The 19,073-nt window shown below is 43.0% G+C and overlaps 1 protein-coding gene across 4 annotated transcripts in view; it reads left to right on the top strand.

The window, feature by feature from the left end:
* Positions 1 to 601: 601 nt before the first annotated feature.
* Positions 602 to 19,073, top strand: part of LOC130273001 (stimulated by retinoic acid gene 6 protein-like) — a 137,203-nt gene continuing 118,731 nt past the window's right edge. For 3 of the 4 annotated variants that reach the window (XM_056519134.1, XM_056519127.1, XM_056519103.1), the window contains exon 1: positions 658 to 797. In XM_056519134.1, the coding sequence (XP_056375109.1) occupies positions 787 to 797 (11 nt within the window). In that variant the 5' untranslated portion in view covers positions 658 to 786. Of the gene's footprint in view, positions 622 to 657; positions 798 to 19,073 lie in introns of those variants that run through there. The other variant, XM_056519111.1, reaches the window with a different exon arrangement.

Below are 19,073 nucleotides of genomic sequence, written 5' to 3'. Positions count from 1 at the left end.
TGTGTGCTTGTCCCTGATGAGCACCTGCTAAGGAATCTCTATTAATTGCCAATCAGCCAATGAGAGAATAGCTAAACATAACTAGGAAACTGCTAAATAGAATTTCTAGCATCATGACAGAAGAGCACCAAAGGATTTAACTTTCCTAAGGCTAAGTTTCCACTTGGTTTTCTTCTGGAAGTATTTGGAATACTACCACTGCAGTTTTTGATCCAAAGCCAGAAGTGGATTCATAAGGAATAGGACATATAAAGGAAGGACTTACACTTCTCCCTTATGGATCCACTTCTGACTTTGGCTCAAAAACTACAGTGGCAGATCTCCAAAAACTGCCAGAAAAAACCCCAAATGGAAGTATAGCCTAAATGTTTTAGGTGGTACACCCTATATATACAAAATTCTGTTCAATTTTCTAATCTAACTGATGGGAAATGTATTGTATTGATAGTATAATATGTTTCTTGTTTCACAATAACTCAAAGCATTACACACACAACGTTTCAGGAAGAGACTTTACTGACATGGACTAGTAAATATTTGACAGTATATTTACTTATTATACTATTTAGCTATGATGTCACAGCAGCAGTATGAGGAAGAAGTCAGCACGTAGAGACAAAGGTACCTTGTAGCACTGAGTCACTGAACTCCAAAAAAGACAGTTACCGCCTCATGTGTAGTTTTGACCTTTCAGGATAAAGATTTTACTTTGTTCTATAGCTGAAAACATTTAGCTGTGGCCTACTGACTGTTAGAAGAACATCTTTGCTTCGGTATATTTTCAACATGGATATAAGGTAAGCTTTTTTACAAAACGTATTCTACCCATTTTATAGTTGCTATGTACTGTAAAAATCCCAGTCCATGACTGCTGGTATCTGCCCAAACTAACAAAATGAGTGAACTGAACAGCCAGCCACATATAGCCAGAAGGCAAAGCTGGAGCTCAGAATATAGCAGCCAAAATACATGTATGGGGCAATTGTCAGCAAGCAATATGACAAAACCAGAGAAAAAACAAGCAAGTAACTTGAAGCTCCTTATAATATAATTTTTATATCTCTATCACCTATATCTATATATGTAAAACTCAATGTGTGTATGTATGTGTGTATGTATGTGTGTGTGTATGTGTGTATGTTCCAGCATCACGTCCAAACGGCTAAAGATATTAACGTGAAACTTGGCACACATGTTACTTATATGTCAACAACAAACATAGGATAGGTAGTTTAACCCTTACCCACCCCCATTTGCCAGGGTCAGGGTTTTTGTTTAAAGTCCCATACAAGTCTATGGGAAATATATGTTACTGCATAACTTCCAAACGGCTGGAGATATTTTGATAATACTTGGTCACATGTTACTTATATGTCCACTTAAAATATAGGATAGTTAATTTAACCCTTAACTACCCCCATTTGTGAGGGTCAGGGGTTTTGTTTAACCCCTTAAGGACCAACCCAAATAAACCTGTACGCCCCTGAAAGACCAGGCCTGTTTTTTCAAATCGGGGATGTCTGTCTTTATTAGAGAATAACTCTGGTAACGTTTTGCCAATCACGATAATTCTGACATTGTTTTTTTGTCACAAGTTGTCCTTCATGTACATAGTAAAAGTAAGCCAATATCATTTGTAGTTTTTTTTTACAATGCAAAAAATCATTACATTTTTATAAAAAATTACGATTTTTTGCTATTTTAACACTAATTGGTTGCATATATTTATACATACTGACCAAATAGTTTATGAAACTTATACTTTCAGATGTCTACTTTATTTTGACGTCATTTTTTAGTTTTTAATTAACATTTTAAATTAGTTAGAAGCCTAACAATTAAACTTGAAATTTTGAAAATTTTGAAAATTTTACATCTTTTTTTATGTGCTATGCAAGGTTTGCAGAAATTAAAAGGTAGTAGAACATAGGAACACCCCCCCAAATGACCCCATTTTAAAAACTAGACCCCTCAAGGTATTCGCTAGGGGGTACAGCGAGTATTTTAACACCATAGTTTTTTGGCAGGAATTATTACAAAGTCAGTGTTAAAAATTCGAAAATTGCAATTTTTCACAAATGCATCATTTGGGGGCATATTTTTTGTACATCACTTCTGATATTGAAAGAAATGCACCCTATATTTTATTTCGCTGCTTGTCCCATGTTCGGAAACACCCCCGCTTTGGCCATATATGGTTCCTTGGCCGCGTGGTAGGACTCAGAAGGAGAGGAGCGCCATTTGGCTTTCAGGGCAGAACAGTACCCGAACCCCCACAAGTGACCCCATTTATATACCGCACCCCTACAAGTTATTGGCTGGACCAGGGACCTCTCTGATTGGTCCTTGGTCGGCTGGTAGTATAACGCGTCTGTCTGTGACAGTTAAGGCTCCTGATGGATATATCCGCCATGTTGTGGGAATAAGCACCCGCTCATGGCAAATATATCCATCACTGCTGCGGCTGGGTAGCTCAGTGTGTCCGCTCATGACTACTGGGGGAAAATCCGCCACTATGAGTGGACGCACAAAGCTACCCAGCCGCAGCAGCGAGCTCATTACCGTGACTGCTGCATAATGTGTAGGATCACGTGGCGGACATCCGCAGCATATTACATGCTGCGGATGTCCGCCAATGCGATCCTACACATTATGCTTTTTTTTTATTAGATTCATTTAATAAATGTATTTTTAATATATATATATTTTTTTACACTTTTATTTTATTTATTTATTTATTTATTTTTACACTTTTTAATGCTTTGGAATACTTAGTATTCCAAAGCATTGCAGTTATATGCTGCCTGCCAGTTTTCACTAGCAGGCAGCATATTAGGACGTGCCTCTCAGGCAATACCCAGGGCAGACCTGGGGGTCTTTGTAGGACCCCCGGCAGCCCAGGTATGCAGCAGCACCCCGCGATCGCGATGCGGGGTGCTGCAGGAGAGACAGAGGGAGCCCCCTCCCTCTGTCAGAACTCCTTACATCGCGCGGTCACTTCTGACCGCAGCTGTAGGGGTTAAACTGTCAGGAGTGAAGTGAACTTCACTCCCGGCAGTGCGGCCACACACAGCACCCCGCGATCGCGATGCAGGGTGCTGCAGAGGAGACAGAGGGAGCCCCCTCCCTCTGTCAGAACTCCTTACAGCGCGCGGTCACTTCTGACCGCGGCTGTAAGGGTTAAACTGTCGGGAGTGAAGTGAACTTCACTCCCGGCAGTGCGGCAGGTCCCGGCCAGCCGCGGCCACACACAGCACCCCGCGATCGCGATGTGTGATACAGCCGAATCCCTGCCGTGATCTCGTGGGTGCACTGGGCAGCACCCACGAGAAGAATGGACGAGCATAGACGTCCAGGTGCGGGAACGCCCGCCAACCTGGACGTCTATACTCGTCCATGGTCGTTATCGGGTTAAAGTCCCATGCAAATCAATGGGGGGTTGGGATAGGAGGTCAAGATAGGAGGACAGGATAGGAGGATGGGATAAAAGGTCGGAATAGGAGGTTGGGATGGGAGTTTGGGATAGGAGGTCGGGATAGGAGATCAAGATAGGAGGTCAAGATAGGAGGACGGGATAGGAGGTTGGGATAGAAGGTCGAGATAGGAGAACGGGATAGGAGGTCGGGATAGGAGGTCAGGATAGGAGGTCGGGATAAGAAGTCGAGATAGGAGGTCGAGATAGGAGAACAGGATATGAGGTCGGGATATGGGGTTGGCATATGACAACAATATATGAGGACAGGATATGAAGTCAAAAGCTTCCTCTGTTGATTGTCCTCCACAACAAGGATTGGGAAGGAAAAAACGTGCAATGCCAGGTACTCAGCTAGTTTATTATAAAAATACCTCTTTTCATTAGCTCACAGTGTTAGATATCCTCTCAGGGGAAGGGGGCATGTCCCTTATGGTGGTGGTGGGAGGTGATTGGTGTGTCTGCTCATGCAGCCTTGTCCATGAGTCATCTATTGTCTATAACTCATGGGCAAGCATGATGCTGCTGCAGGACTGGTTAGTGTACCAATAGCCTTTTCCATTACTAAATATTCAAATATTTTTAAACAAACATATTACAAAAGGTTGAAATTTATTTAAATTGCAACGTTGTGCCAATTAGCAATAAAATTGCATCAGGTTTTGACATGCATTTGTCTACCACGCTGGCAAGATCCATGCCACAACAGCACTGTTTGAATACACCCTTAGGGCTAGTTCACACAAGCTGACTTACTTTTGAAGTGTTTCCAGCTGCAAGTTTGAAAGGGGCAGGCTTTGCATAGGATTTCCAAGCAGATTTTCGGCAGTGGATTTCTGCTGTTGGAAATCCGTCGCAGACCCTATTGACTTCAAAAGGGTATGCATCAGATTTTCTGCAGCCAAGATTCCACTGCCAAAAATTTGCCACAGAAAGCCCCACCCCTTTTGAAAGTAAATGCGTTGTGTAAATGAGCCCTTAGACTAGAGGCATGCACAGGTGCAAAGCAATTAGGTGATTAGTGTTAAGAAAAAAAAAATATATATATATATATCTCAAAGAAAAGTAGAAGCGGCACTCCAAATAGTAGTCAAAAACCGTGGTATTTATTCACACATGCCTGCAGAGCGACATTTCGGCAACGTCGCTCTGCACAGATGTGTGAATACATCCCACGATTTTTTACTATATTTTGGAGTGCCGCTTCTACTTTTCTTTGATATTATCTTCGAAGTTGGTCTGTTCCCGAAGCTGAGCACCCAGACGGATCTAGAATCCTGATCACGGGGCTTCTCCTTGATTCTCCATTTTTATATATATTATTTTCACTTTTTTTATTTGTTGACATATCAGAACAAACAAAAATGGAAAAACAATTAATCTGTGAACCAAGCCTAAGCTATTTAGCTCTGGTTTTGAAATTGTGCTTCTTAACTGTCTCTTAAAGGAGGGGCAGACTCTTAAGCAAGTATATTGTTTAACTGTGCATTATATTGGCAGCGTTATCATACCTGCAACATTACTGCACTATAATAAGGACATAAACAGGAATATAACTACTATACATTATAGACTGTGCATCTTGAAAGAACTCATGAGGCAATGCGTTTTTAACCCCTTAAGGACCAAGCCCATTTTCACCTTAAAGGGGTATTCCAGGCCAAAACTTTTTTATATATATCAACTGGCTCCAGAAAGTTAAACAGATTTGTAAATTACTTCTATTAAAAAATCTTAATCCTTCCAATAGTTATTAGCTTCTGAAGTTGAGTTGTTGTTTTCTGTCTAACTGCTCTCTGATGACTCACGTCCCGGGAGCTGTGCAGTTCCTATGGGGATATTCTCCCATCATGCACAGCTCCCGGGACGTGACATCATCATTGAGCAGTTAGACAGAGAACTTCAGAAGCTAATAACTATTGGAAGGATTAAGATTTTTTAATAGAAGTAATTTACAAATCTGTTTAACTTTCCGGAGCCAGTTGATATATATATATAAAAAAAAGGTTTTGCCTGGAATACCCCTTTAACCCCTTAAGGACCAGGCCATTTTACACCTTAGGACCAGAGCGTTTTTTGAACATCTGACCACTGTCACTTTAAGCATTAATAACTCTAAGACGCTTTTACCTATCATTCTGATTCCAAGATTGTTTTTTCGTGACATATTCTACTTTATGTTATTGGTAAAATTTTGTCGATACTTGCATCGTTTCTTAGTGAAAAATTCCAAAATTTGATGAAAAAATTGAAAATTTAGCATTTTTCTAACTTTGAAGCTCTCTGCTTGTAAGGAAAATGGATATTCCAAATAATATTTTTTTTATTCACATATAAAATATGTCCACTTTATGCTTGCATCATAAAATTTATGATTTTTTACTTTTGGAAGACACCAGAGGGCTTCAAAGTTCAGCAGCAATTTTCCAATTTTTCACAAAATTTCAAAAATCACAATTTTTCAGGGACCAGTTCAGGTTTGAAGTGGATTTGAAGGGTCTTCATATTAGAAATACCCCACAAATGACCCCATTATAAAAACTGAACCCCCCAAAGTATTCAAAATGACATTCAGTCAGCGTTTTAACCCTTTAGGTGTTTCACAGGAATAGCAGCAAAGTGAAGGAGAAAATTCACAATCTTCATTTTTTACACTTGCATGTTCTTGTAGACCCAATTTTTGTTTTTACAAGGGGTAAAAGGAGAAAATGTATACTTATATTTGTAGCCCAATTTCTCTCGAGTAAGCACATACCTCATATGTCTATGTAAAGTGTTCGGCGGGCGCAGAAGAGGGCTCAGAAGCGAAGGAGCGACGAGGGGATTTTGGAGAGTACGTTTTTCTGAAATGGTTTTTGGGGGCATGTTGCATTTAGGAAGCCCCTATGGTGCCAGAACAGCAAAAAATACCCACATGGCATACCATTTTGGAAACTAGACCCCTTGAGGAACGTAACAAGGAATAAAGTGAGCCTTAATACCCCACAGGGGTTTCACGACTTTTGCATACGTAAAAAAAAAAATTTCACTAAAATGTGTGTTTCCCCCCCAAATTTCACATTTTTGCAAGGGTTAATAGCAGAAAATACCCCCCAAAATTTGTAACTCCATCTCTTCTGAGTATGGAGGTACCCCATAAATTGACCTGAAGCGCACTACGGGCGAACTACAATGCTCAGAAGAGAGGGAGTCATATTTGGCTTTTTGAGAGCAAATTTTGCTCGGGGGGCATGTCGCATTTAGGAAGCCCCTATGGTGCCAGGACAGCAAAATAACCCCCACATGGCATACCATTTTGGAAACTAGACCCCTTGAGGAACGTAACAAGGGGTACAGTGAGCATTTACCCCCCACTGGTGTCTGTCAGATCTTTGGAAAAATTTATTTTTTTACACTAACATGCTGGTGTAGACCCCCAACTTCACCTTTTCATGAGGGGTGAAAGGAGAAAAAGCCCCCCAAAATTTGTTAGGCAATTTCTCCCGAGTACGGTGATACCCCATATGTGACCCTAAACTGTTGCCTTGAAATACGACAGGGCTCCAAAGTGAGAGCGCCATGCGCATTTGAGGCCTAAATTAGGGACTTGCATAGGGGTGGACATAGGGGTATTCTACGCCAGTGATTCCCAAACAGGGTGCCTCCAGCTGTTGCAAAACTCCCAGCATGCCTGGACAGTCAACGGCTGTCCGGCAATACTGGGAGTTGTTGCTTTGCAACAGCTGGAGGCTCCATTTTGGAAACAGTGGCGTACCAGACGTTTTTCATTTTTATTGGGATGGGGGGGGCTGTGTAGGGGTATGTATATATGTAGTGTTTTTTTACTTTTTATTTTATTTTGTGTTAGTGTAGTGTTTTTAGGGTACAGTCACATGGGCGGGGGATTACAGCGAGTTTGAGCAAACTTGCAGCCTGATACTCACTGTAAGCCCCCTGCCCATGTGAATGTACCCTGTACATTCACAGGGGGGGGACCTCCAGCTGTTGCAAAACTACAACTCCCAGCATGCACAGTCTATCAGTGCAGGCTGGTAGTTATAGTTTTGCAACAGCTGGAGGCACACGGGTTGGGAAACACTGAGTTAGGAAACAGACAATGTTTCCCAACCAGTGTGCCTCCAGCTGTTGCAAAACCACAACTCCCAGCATTCTCAGGCATGCTGGGAGTAGTAGTTCGGCAACATCTTTAGAGCCAGATGTTGCCGAACTACAACTCCCAGCATGCTTGGAGTTGTAGTTTTGCAACATCTGGAGGACTACAGTTTGCAGACCACTAATACAGTGGTTCCCAATCTGTGCCCTTCCAGATGTTGCAAAACTACAACTCCCAGTATGCCAAAATTGTCCAGGCATGCTGGGAGTTGTAGTTCTGCAACATCTGAAGGGCCAGATGTTACAGAACTACAACTCCCAGCATGCCTGGACAGTAAGGGCATGCTGAGGATGTGTAGTTTTGCAACATCTGGAAGGGCACAGTGGTCTCCAAACTGTGGACCTCCAGATGTTGCAAAACTGCAACTCCCAGCATGCCCAGATGCCAAGGGCTGTCTGGGCATGCTGGGAGTTGTAGTTTACAGGGTCCCATTACAGCAATGCATGTCGCTTTACGGCGACGTGCATTGCTGTAAAGGGCCCGTCCGCGGCTGAAGAGGAACTCACCTGTCGCCGCCGCCATCTCCGCCGCCAGGATCCGGGTCTTCAGGGATGAGGTAAGTACCGGGGCCGGTCCCCAGCACTCCCCCGTCCCCCGCCGCGTCCTCCGGTCTTCCTCCCGTCCTCTCCGGACTTCAAGGGGCCGGGCAGGACGGGAGGAAGTAACCGCCCCCCCCCCCCTGCGATTAGTCGGTTAACTAACCGACGGATCGCAGGGGATCAGAGGAGGTGGCAGGCTTGCCACCTCGCTCCGATACTTCAGCATGGTCCTGGCTGTCTGTGACAGCCGGGATCATGCGAAATTACCGGGCAGTCGGGTCCCAGAGACCCGATCAGCCCGGTATCGCCGCAGATCGCAAGGGCGATTTCCCTTGCGATTTGCGGCGATCGCCGACATGGGGGGCCTACATGGCCCCCCTCGGCGTTTGCCCTGGATGCCTGCTGAAGGATTTCAGCAGGCATCCAGTTCCGATCTCTGCCCGGCGAGCGGCAGAGACCGGAAAAGGCCATGACGTTGTGGAACGTCATTGGTCCTTAAAGCCCAGGGTGCCATGACGTTCCACAACGTCATTGGTCCTTAATAGGTTAACCCCTTAAGGACACATGATGTACTGGAACGTCATGTGACCGCTCCCAATCTATAACGCGGGGCCACAGCGTGGCACCGCGTCATAGCGGGTCAGGCCCGGCCTCTAACAACGGCTGGGACCCGTGGCTAATAGCGCGCGGCATTGATCAGAGTGCCGCGCGCTATTAACCCTTTAGACGCGACGTTCAAAGTTGAACGCCACGTCTAAAGTGAAAGTGAAAGTGTGCCGGTTAGCTCAGTGGGCTGTTGGGGATAGCCGCGGCAAAATCGCGGCATCCCGAACAGCTTACAGGACAGCAGGAGGGTCCCTACCTGCCTCCTCGCTGTCCGATCGCCGAATGACTGCTCAGTGCCTGAGATCCAGGCATGAGCAGTCAAGCGGCAGAATCATTGATCACTGGTTTCCTATGAGAAACCAGTGATCAATGATAAAGATCAGTGTGTGCAGTGTTATAGGTCCCTATGGGACCTATAACACTGCAAAAAAAAAGTTTTAAAAAAAAAGTGAATAAAGATCATTTAACCCCTTCCCTATTAAAAGTTTGAATCACCCCCCTTTTCCCATAAAAAAAAACCACAGTGTAAATAAAAATAAACATATATGGTATCGCCGCGTGCGGAAATGTCAGAATTATAAAAATATATCGTTAATTAAACCGCACGGTCAATGGCGTGCGTGCAAAAAAATTCCAAAGTCCAAAATAGTGCATTTTTGGTCACTTTTTATATCATGAAAAAATTAATAAAAAGATCAATAAGTCCTATCAATGCAAAAATGGTACCGTTAAAAACTTCAGATCATGGCGCAAAAAATTAGCCCTCATACCGCCCCATATGCGGAAAAATAAAAAAGTTATAGGGGTCAGAAATGAAAATTTTAAACATATTAATTTTCCTGCATGAAGTTACGATTTTTTCCAGAAGTACGACAAAATCAAATCTATATAAGTAGGGTATCATTTTAACCGTATGGACCTACAGAATAAATATCAGGTGTCATTTTTACCAAAAAATGTACTACCTAGAAATGGAAGCCCCCAAAATTTACAAAATGGCGTTTTTGTTTTCAATTTTGTCTCACAATGATTTTTTTTCCGTTTCACCGTAGATTTTTGGGCAAAATGACTGATGTCATTACAAAGTAGAATTGGTGGTGCAAAAAATAAGCCATCATATGGATTTTTCGGTGCAAAATTGAAAGAATTATGATTTTTTAAAGGCAAGGAGCAAAAAACGAAAATGCAAAAACGGAAAACCCCCCGGTCCTTAAGGGGTTAAGGGCCAGGCCAATTTCATTTTAGCATTTTCGTTTTTTCCTCCTCGCCTTCTAAAATCCATAACTCTTTTATATTTCCATCTACAGACCCATATAATGGTTGGTTTTTTGCATGACCGATTGTACCTTGTAATAAAACCTCTCATTTTACCATAAAATGTACAGCGAACACAAAAAAATATTTTTTTAGGGAGGGAATTTAAATGAAAACCCCATTTTTGCACATTTTGGAGGGTTTCGTTTTCACACTTTACAATTTACAGTAAAAATTACATGTGTTCTTTATTCTATGGGTCAATCCGATTAAAATGATACCCATGGCTAGATATTTTAATATTTTTGTACCGCTTAAAAAAAATCTAAAACTTTTTGTACAAAATCAGTAATCTAAAATCGCCCTATTTTGACCACCTATAACTTTTTCATTTTTCTGCATATAGGGCGGTATGAGGGCTCATTTTTTGCGCTGTCATCTTTACTTTTTATCGATACTACATTTGCATATATAAACTCTTTATATAATTTTTTATACATTTTTTTAATAAATTGTGACAAAAAAGTTGCATTTTTGGACTTTTTTTTTTTTTTTACGTTTACGCCGTTCACCGTACGGGATCATTAACATTATATTTTGATAGGTCGGACATTTACACATGCGGCAATACCAAATATGTTTATTAAAAAATTACGCTTTTTGGTGGTAAAATGGGAAAAACTGACAATTTTCATTTCTATTGGGGGGAGGGGATTTTTCACTTTTTTCATTTTTATTTTTACATTTTTACTTTTTTTTACACTTTTTATGTCCCCATAGTGGACTATCTATAGCAATCATTCGATTGCTAACACTGTTCAGTGCTATGTATAGGACATAGCACCGATCAGTATTATCGGCTATCTCCTGCTCTGGTCTGCTCGATCTCAGACCAGAGCAGGAGATGCTGGGTGACAGACGGAGGCAGGTGAGAGGACCTCTGTTTGACATTGCAGATGATCTGATCGCCACGGCAGCACTGCGGGTGATCCGATCATCTATATCATCATGCACATTGCCACAGATGCTGTGATCTGTACAGATCACGGATTCTGAGGGGTTAATGGCGGACATCCGTGTGATCGTGGATGTTGGCCATTACCGGTGGGAACCTGCCGTGTATGACGCGAGCACCGCTCCGATGCTCGCGATAATACACAGGACGTAAACGTCCACGGTCATTAAGGGATTAATAACATCAGCATTGCCAATTCATGATAAGAATAAACCAATACTTCTTGTGTAAAATGTTACAAAACTATTTTATTTAGCTTAAAATAGCATCAAGAAAAAATACATACCAGCAGTAACAATATACAGTGGGGCAAAAAAGTATTTAGTCAGCCACCAATTGTGCAAGTTCTCCCACTTAAAAAGATGAGAGGTCTGTAATTTCCATCATAGGTATACATCAACTATGAGAGACATAATGAGAAAGAAAATCCATACAATCACATTGTCTGATTTTTTAAGAATGTATTTGCAAATTATGGTGGAAAATAATTATTTGGTCACCTACAAACAAAAGTGTCTTATAATTACATAAGGAACAATATATTAAAAGTTTAATTTGGTGACGTGATTTTATGGATATTTTTTTCTCTCATTATGTCTCTCATAGTTGAGGTATACCTATGATGAAAATGACAGACCTCTCATCTTTTTAAGTAGGAGAACTTGCACAATTGGTGGCTGACTTAATACTTTTTTGCTCTACTGTATTATATAATGATAGGGTACAAGTGTTGAAAAGTGAAATGTGTGCCAAAATGTTGCTGGAAAATATTGGCTTGAGGACATGCAGCTAATAAGTAGGGGAAAGATAGATACTGTAAGTGTCTAACATGTCTGGTAAAATGCAACAGTTCTTTGCACTTAACCCCTTAACGACGCAGAACGTATATTTACGTCCTGCGCCGGCTCCCGCGATATGAAGCGGGATTGCGCCGCGATCCTGCATCATATCGCGTCGGTCCCAGCGCTCATCAACGGCCGGGACCCGCGGCTAATACCACACATCGCCGATCGCGGCGATGTGCGGTATTAACCCTTTAGAAGCTGACCGCCGCTTCTAAAGTGAAACTGAAAGTGACCCGGCTGCTCAGTCGGGCTGTTCGGGACCGCCGCGGTGAAATCGCGGCGTCCCGAACAGCTGATCGGACACTGGGAGGGCCCTTACCTGCCTCCTCGGTGTCCGATCAACGAATGACTGCTCCGTGCCTGAAATCCAGGCAGGAGCAGTCAAGCGCCGATAATGCTGATCACAGGCGTGATCAGCATAGGAGATCAGTGTGTGCAGTGTTATAGGTCCCTATGGGACCTATAACACTGCAAAAAAAATGTAAAAAAACAAGTGTTAATAAAGGTCATTTAACCCCTTCCCTAATAAAAGTTTGAATCACCCCCCTTTTCCCATAAAAAAAATTAAACAGTGTAAAAAAATAAATAAATAAACATATGTGGTATCGTTGCGTGCCTAAATGTCCGAACTATAAAAATATATCATTAATTAAACCGCACGGTCAATGACGTACGCGCAAAAAAATTTCAAAGTCCCAAAAAGCGTATTTTGGTCACTTTTTATACCATTAAAAAAAGGTATAAAAAGTGATCAAAAAGTCCGATCTAAACAAAAATCCTACCAATAAAAACTTCAGATCACGGCGCAAAAAATGAGTCCTCATACCGCCCTGTACATGGAAAAATGAAAAAGTTATAGGGGTCAGAAGATGACATTTTTAAACGTATAAATTTTCCTGCATGTAGTTATGATTTTTTCCAGAAGTGCGACAAAATCAAACTTATATAAGTAGGGTATCATTTTAACCGTATGGACATACAGAATAATGATAAGGTGTAATTATTACCGAAATATGCATTGCGTAGAAACGGAAGCCCCCAAAAGTTACAAAATGGCGTTTTTTTCCGATTTTGTCGCACAATGATTTTTTTTTCCGTTTCGCCGTGCATTTTTGGGTAAAATGACTAATGTCACTGCAAAGTAGAATTGGCGACGCAAAAAATAAGCCATAATATGGATTTTTAGGTGGAAAATTGAAAGGGTTATGATTTTTAAAAGGTAAGGAGGAAAAAACGAAAGTGCAAAAACGGAAAAACCCTGAGTCCTCAACCCCTTAAGGACTGAGCCCTTTTTCACCTTAAGGACTCAGCCATTTTTTGCAATTCTGACCACTGTCACTTTAAACATTAATAACTCTGGAATGCTTTTAGTTATCAATCTGATTCCGAGATTGTTTTTTCGTGACATATTCTACTTTAACATAGTGGCAAAATTTTGTGGTAACTTGCATCCTTTCTCGGTGAAAAATCCCAAAATTTGATGAAAAATTTGAAAATTTAGCATTTTTCTAACTTTGAAGCTTTCTGCTTGTAAGGAAAATGGATATTCAAAATAATTTTTTTTTTATTCACATATACAATATGTCTACTTTATGTTTGCATCATAAAATTGACGTGTTTTTACTTTTGGAAGACACCAGAGGGCTTCAAAGTTCAGCAGCAATTTTCCAATTTTGAAACTCGCTTTTTTTCAGGGACCAGTTCAGGTTTGAAGTGGATTTGAAGGGTCTTCATATTAGAAATACCCCATAAAAGACCCCATTATAAAAACTGCACCCAAAGTATTCAAAATGACATTCAGTCAGCGTTTTAACCCTTTAGGTGTTTCACAGGAATAGCAGTGAAAAAATTTGCAATCTTCATTTTTTACACTCGCATGTTTTTGTAGACCCAATTTTTGAATTTTTGCAAGGGGTAAAAAGGAGAAAATTTTTACTTGTATTTGAAACCCAATTTCTCTCGAGTAAGCACATACCTCATATGTCTATGTTAATTGTTCGGCGGGCGCAGTAGAGGGCTCAGAAGGGAAGGAGCGACAAATGGTTTTTGGGGGGCATGTCACATTTAGGAAGCCCCTATGGTGCCAGAACAGCAAAAAAAAACACATGGCATACCATTTTGGAAACTAGACCCCTCGGGGAACATAACAAGGGGTAAAGTAAACCTTAATACCCCACAGGTGATTCACGTATTTTGCATACGTAAAAAAAAAAAAAAAAAAATTCCCTAAAATGCTTGGTTTCCCAAAAGTTTTACATTTTTAAAAAGGGTAATAGCAGAAAATACCCCCCAAATTTTAAGCCCAATTTCTCCCGATTCAGAAAACACCCCATATGGGGGTGAAAAGTGCTCTGCTGGCGCACTACAGGTCTCAGAAGAGAAGGAGTCACATTTGGCTTTTTTGAAGGAAATTTTGCTCTGGGGGCATGCCGCATTTAGGAAGCCCCTATGGTGCCAGGACAGCAAAATAAACCCACATGGCATACCATTTTGGAAACTAGACCCCTTGGGGAATGTAAAAAGGGGTAAAGTGAACCTTAATACCCCGAAGGGGTTTCACAACTTTTGCATATGTAAAAAAAAAAAATGTACCTAAAATGCTTGGTTTCCCAAAAAATGTACATTTTTACAAAGGGTTAAAGCAGAAAATACCCCCCAAAATTTGAAGCCCAATTTCTCCCGATTCAGAAAACACCCCATATGGGGGTGAAAAGTGCTCTGCTGGCGCACTACAGGTCTCAGAAGAGAAGGAGTCACATTTGGCTTTTTTGAAGGAAATTTTGCTCTGGGGGCATGCCGCATTTAGGAAGCCCCTATGGTGCCAGGACAGCAAAAAAAAACACATGGCATACCATTTTGGAAACTAGACCCCTTGGGGAACGTAACAAGGGGTAAAGTGAACCTTAATACCCCACAGGGGTTTCACAACTTTTGCATATGTAAAAAAATAAAAATGTTTTACCTAAAATGCTTGGTTTCCCAAAAATTTTACATTTTTACAAAGGGTTAAAGCAGAAAATACCCCCCAAAATTTGAAGCCCAATTTCTCCCGATTCATAAAACGTCCCATATGGGGGTGAAAAGTGCTCTGCTGGCGCACTACAGGTCTCAGAAGAGAAGGAGTCACATTTGGCTTTTTGAAAGCAAATTTTGCTCTGGGGGCATGCTGCATTTAGGAAGCCCCTATGGTGCCAGGACAGCAAAAAAAAACACATGGCATACCATTTTGGAAACTAGACCCCTCTGGGAACGTAACAAGGGGTTAAGTGAACCTTAATACCCCACCGGTGTTTCACGACTTTTGCATATGTAAAAAAAATTATTTATTTTTTACCTAAAATGCTTGGTTTCCCAAAAAGTTTACATTTTTAAAAAGGGTAAAAGCAGAAAATACCCCCCAAAATTTATAACACAATTTCTCCCGAGTACGGCGATACCCTATATGTGTCCCTAAACTGTTGCCTTGAAATACGACAGGGCTCCAAAGTGAGAGCGCCATGCGCATTTGAGGCCTAAATTAGGGACTTGCATAGGGGTGGATATAGGGGTATTCTACGCCAGTGATTCCCAAACAGGGTGCCTCCAGCTGTTGTAAAACTCCCAGCATGCCTGGACAGTCAGTGGCTATCTGGCAATACTGGGAGTAGTTGTTTTGCAACAGCTGGAGGCTCCGTTTTGGAAACAGTGGCGTACCAGACGTTTTTCATTTTTATTGGGGAGGGGGACTGTGTAGGGGTATGTGTAGATGTAGTGATTTTTACTTTTTATTTTATTGTGTGTTAGTGTAGTGTAGTGTTTTTAGGGTACAGTCACACGGTGTTTCACGACTGTTTCACGGGGGTTCACAGTAGTTTCACGCTGGCAGTTTGAGCCGCAGCTCAAACTTGCAGCCGGATACTTACTGTAATCCTCCGCCCATGTGAGTGTACCCTGTACGTTCACATTGGGGGGGGGGGACATCCAGCTGTTGCAAAACTACAACTCCCAGCATGTACGGTCTATCAGTGCATGCTGGGAGTTGTAGTTTTGCAACAGCTGGAGGCTCCGTTTTGGAAACAGTGGCGTACCAGACGTTTTTCATTTTTATTGGGGAGGGGAGGGGGGTTGTATAGGGGTATGTGTATACGTAGTGTTTTTTACTTTTTATTGTGTGTTAGTGTAGTGTTTTACTACTTTGGCTGGGGATGCTGGGGACTGTAGTTATGCAACAGCTGGAGACACACTGGTTTGCTACATAACTCAGTGTGCCTTCAGCTGTTGCAAAACTACAACTCCCAGCAGTCACCGACAGCCAACGGGCATGCTGGGAGTTGTAGTTATGCAACCAGCAGATGCACTATTACAACTCCCAGCATGCACTTTAGCTGTTGGTGCAAGCTGGGAGTTGTAGTTACACAACAGCTGAAGGTACACTTTTCCATAGAAAAAATGTGCCTCCAGCTGTTGCAAAACTACAAGTCCCAGCATGCCCATAAGGGAATGCTGGGAGTTGTGGTGGTCTGCCTCCTGCTGTTGCATAACTACAGCTCCCAGCATGCCCTTTTTGCATGCTGGGAGCTGTTGCTAAGCAACAGCAGGAGGCTGTCACTCACCTCCAACGATCCAGCCGCATGAGGTCAGTCCCTCGTTGTCGCCGCGGCCGTCGCTCCTGGGGCCCCGATCCCAACATTGACGCCGGGGATCGGGGTCCCCAGCACCTGGGGTGCACGTCCCGCACCCGCTCACGTCCTCCGGAAGAGGGGCGGAGCAGGTTGCGGGAGTGACACCCGCAGCAGGCGCCCTGATTGGTCGGCCGGTAATCCAGCCAGAGCCTCACCCCTGCAGGCTCTGGCCCCGAACAGCCTGTAATTCCGGGTCACCGGGTCACTGGAGACCCGATTGACCCGGAATCTGCCGCAGATCGCTGGACTGAATTGTCCAGCGATCTGCGGCCATCGCCGGCATGGGGGGGCATAATTACCCCCCTGGGCGATATGCCCCGATGCCTGCTGAACGATTTCAGCAGGCATCGGGCACCGGCTTCCCTCCAGCTAGCGGCGGGGGGCCGGGATTTGACAGGACGTACTCAAACGTCCTGAGTCCTTAAGGACTCGGAAAAGGTTCCGTTTGAGTACGTCCTGCATCCTTAAGGGGTTAAGAGGTTAAAGGGGTATTCCAGGCAAAACCTTTTTTTTTATATTTATCAACTGGCTCCGGAAAGTTAAACAGATTTGTAAATTACTTCTATTAAAAAATCTTAATCCTTCCAATAGTTATTAGCTTCTGAAATTTTCTGTCTAACTGCTCAATGATGATGTCACGTCCCGGGAGCTATGCATGATGGGAGAATATCCCCATAGGAACTGCACAGCTCCCTGGACATGAGTCATCAGAGAGCAGTTAGACAGAAAACAACAACTCAACTTCAGAAGCTAATAACGGCTGGGGGGAGCTAAAACCGTGCGCTCCCATATCCCCTGCCGTATGCGCCCGTATGGTAATTAATTTTAATGAGCCTACCGGAGTTAAACGTTCGCTCCGGTTGGCTAATTTTTGCCCCTTATGCGCTTTTCCAACCAGACCTAAAACCGTGGTCTACTATACAGTGGTCTCCAAACTGTAGCCCTCCAGATGTTGCAGTCAGTGCATGCTGAAAGTTGTAGTTTTGCAACATCTGGAGGACCACAGTTTGGAGACCACTTCTTAGCGGTCTCCAAACTGTTCTTCCCCAGTTGCATAACTACAACTCCTAGCATGCCTTTCGGCTGTCAGTGCATGCTGGCAGTTGTAGTTTTGCAACAGCAGTAGGCACACTGGTTGGGAAACACTGAACTAGAGTCTGTTTCCTAACTCAGTGATTCCAACCCCTGTGCCTCCAGCTGTTGCATAACTACAACTCCCAGAATGCACTGACAGACTGTACATGCTGGGAGTTGTAGTTTTGCAACAGCTGGAGGCACACGGGTTGGAATCACTGAGCTAGAGTCTGTTTCCTAACTCAGTGGTCCCCCACCAGTGTGCCTACAGTTGTTACAAAACTACAACTCCCAGCATGTATTGTCTGTCAGTGCATTCTTGGAGTTGTAGCTTTGCAACAGCTGAAGGTTTTGCCCCCCCCCCCCATGTGAATGTTCAGGGTACATTCACACGGGCGAGTTTACAGTGGGTTTCCTTCTACCAGTGTGGGCTGCGGCAAATTTTCTGCAGCAGCTCAAACTCCCAGCGGAAAACTCACTGTGAACCCTCGCCTGTGTGGATGTACCCTAAAAACACTACACTAAAACAAAATAAAAAGTAAAACTCTACATACACACCCTTACACGCACCCCCCCAATAAAAATGAAAAACATCTCATACGGCAGTGTTTCCTAAACGGAGCCTCCAGCTGTTGCTAAACCAGTGATTCAAAAACAGGGTGCCTCCAGCTGTTGCTGGACAGTCAGTGGCTGACCAGAAATGCTGGAAGTTGATGTTTTGCAACAGCTGGAGGCTCCGTTTTGGAAACACTGCCGTATGATATGTTTTTCATTTTTATTGGGGGGACATTGTAAGGGTGTATATATGTAGTGTTTTACCCTTTATTATGTGTAGTGTAGTGTTTTTAGGGTATATTCGCAAAGGCGGGTTTACGGTGAGTTTCCCGCTAGGAGTTTGCGGTGCGACGGAAAATTTGCTGCAGCTCAAACATGAAACAGGAAACTCACTGTAAAACCGCCCGTGTGAATGTACCATGTACATTCACATGAGGGGGGGGGAGCCCCCAGGTGTTGCAAAACTACAACTCTCAGCATGCACTGACAGACCATGTATGATGGGAGTTGTAGTTTTGCAACAGCTGGAGGCACACTGGTTGGAAAACCTTCAGTTAGGTTCTGTTACCTAACTCAGTATTTTCCAACCAGTATTTTGTGCCTCCAGCTGTGGCAAAACTACAACTCTCAGCATGTAGTGATCGCCGAAGGGCATGCTGGGAGATGTAGTTATGCAACAGCTGGAGGTGCGCAACTACATCTCCCAGCATGCCGAGACAGCTGTTTGCTGTTTGGGCATGCTGGGATTTGCAGTTTTGCAACAGCAGTTTTGCACAGTGGTCTCCAAACTGTGGCCCTCCAGATGTTGCAAAACTACAACTCCCAGCATGCCCAGACAGCTGTTTGCTGTCTGGGCCTGCTGGGAGTTGTAGTTTTGCAAGTTTTTCTCATGCGCGAAT

The sequence above is a fragment of the Hyla sarda genome, chromosome 1, assembly GCF_029499605.1.
Source record: "Hyla sarda isolate aHylSar1 chromosome 1, aHylSar1.hap1, whole genome shotgun sequence".
Taxonomy (NCBI): domain Eukaryota; kingdom Metazoa; phylum Chordata; class Amphibia; order Anura; family Hylidae; genus Hyla; species Hyla sarda.
The sequence above is the reverse complement of the archived record's forward strand: the minus strand, read 5'-3'. Positions and strand labels throughout refer to the sequence as shown.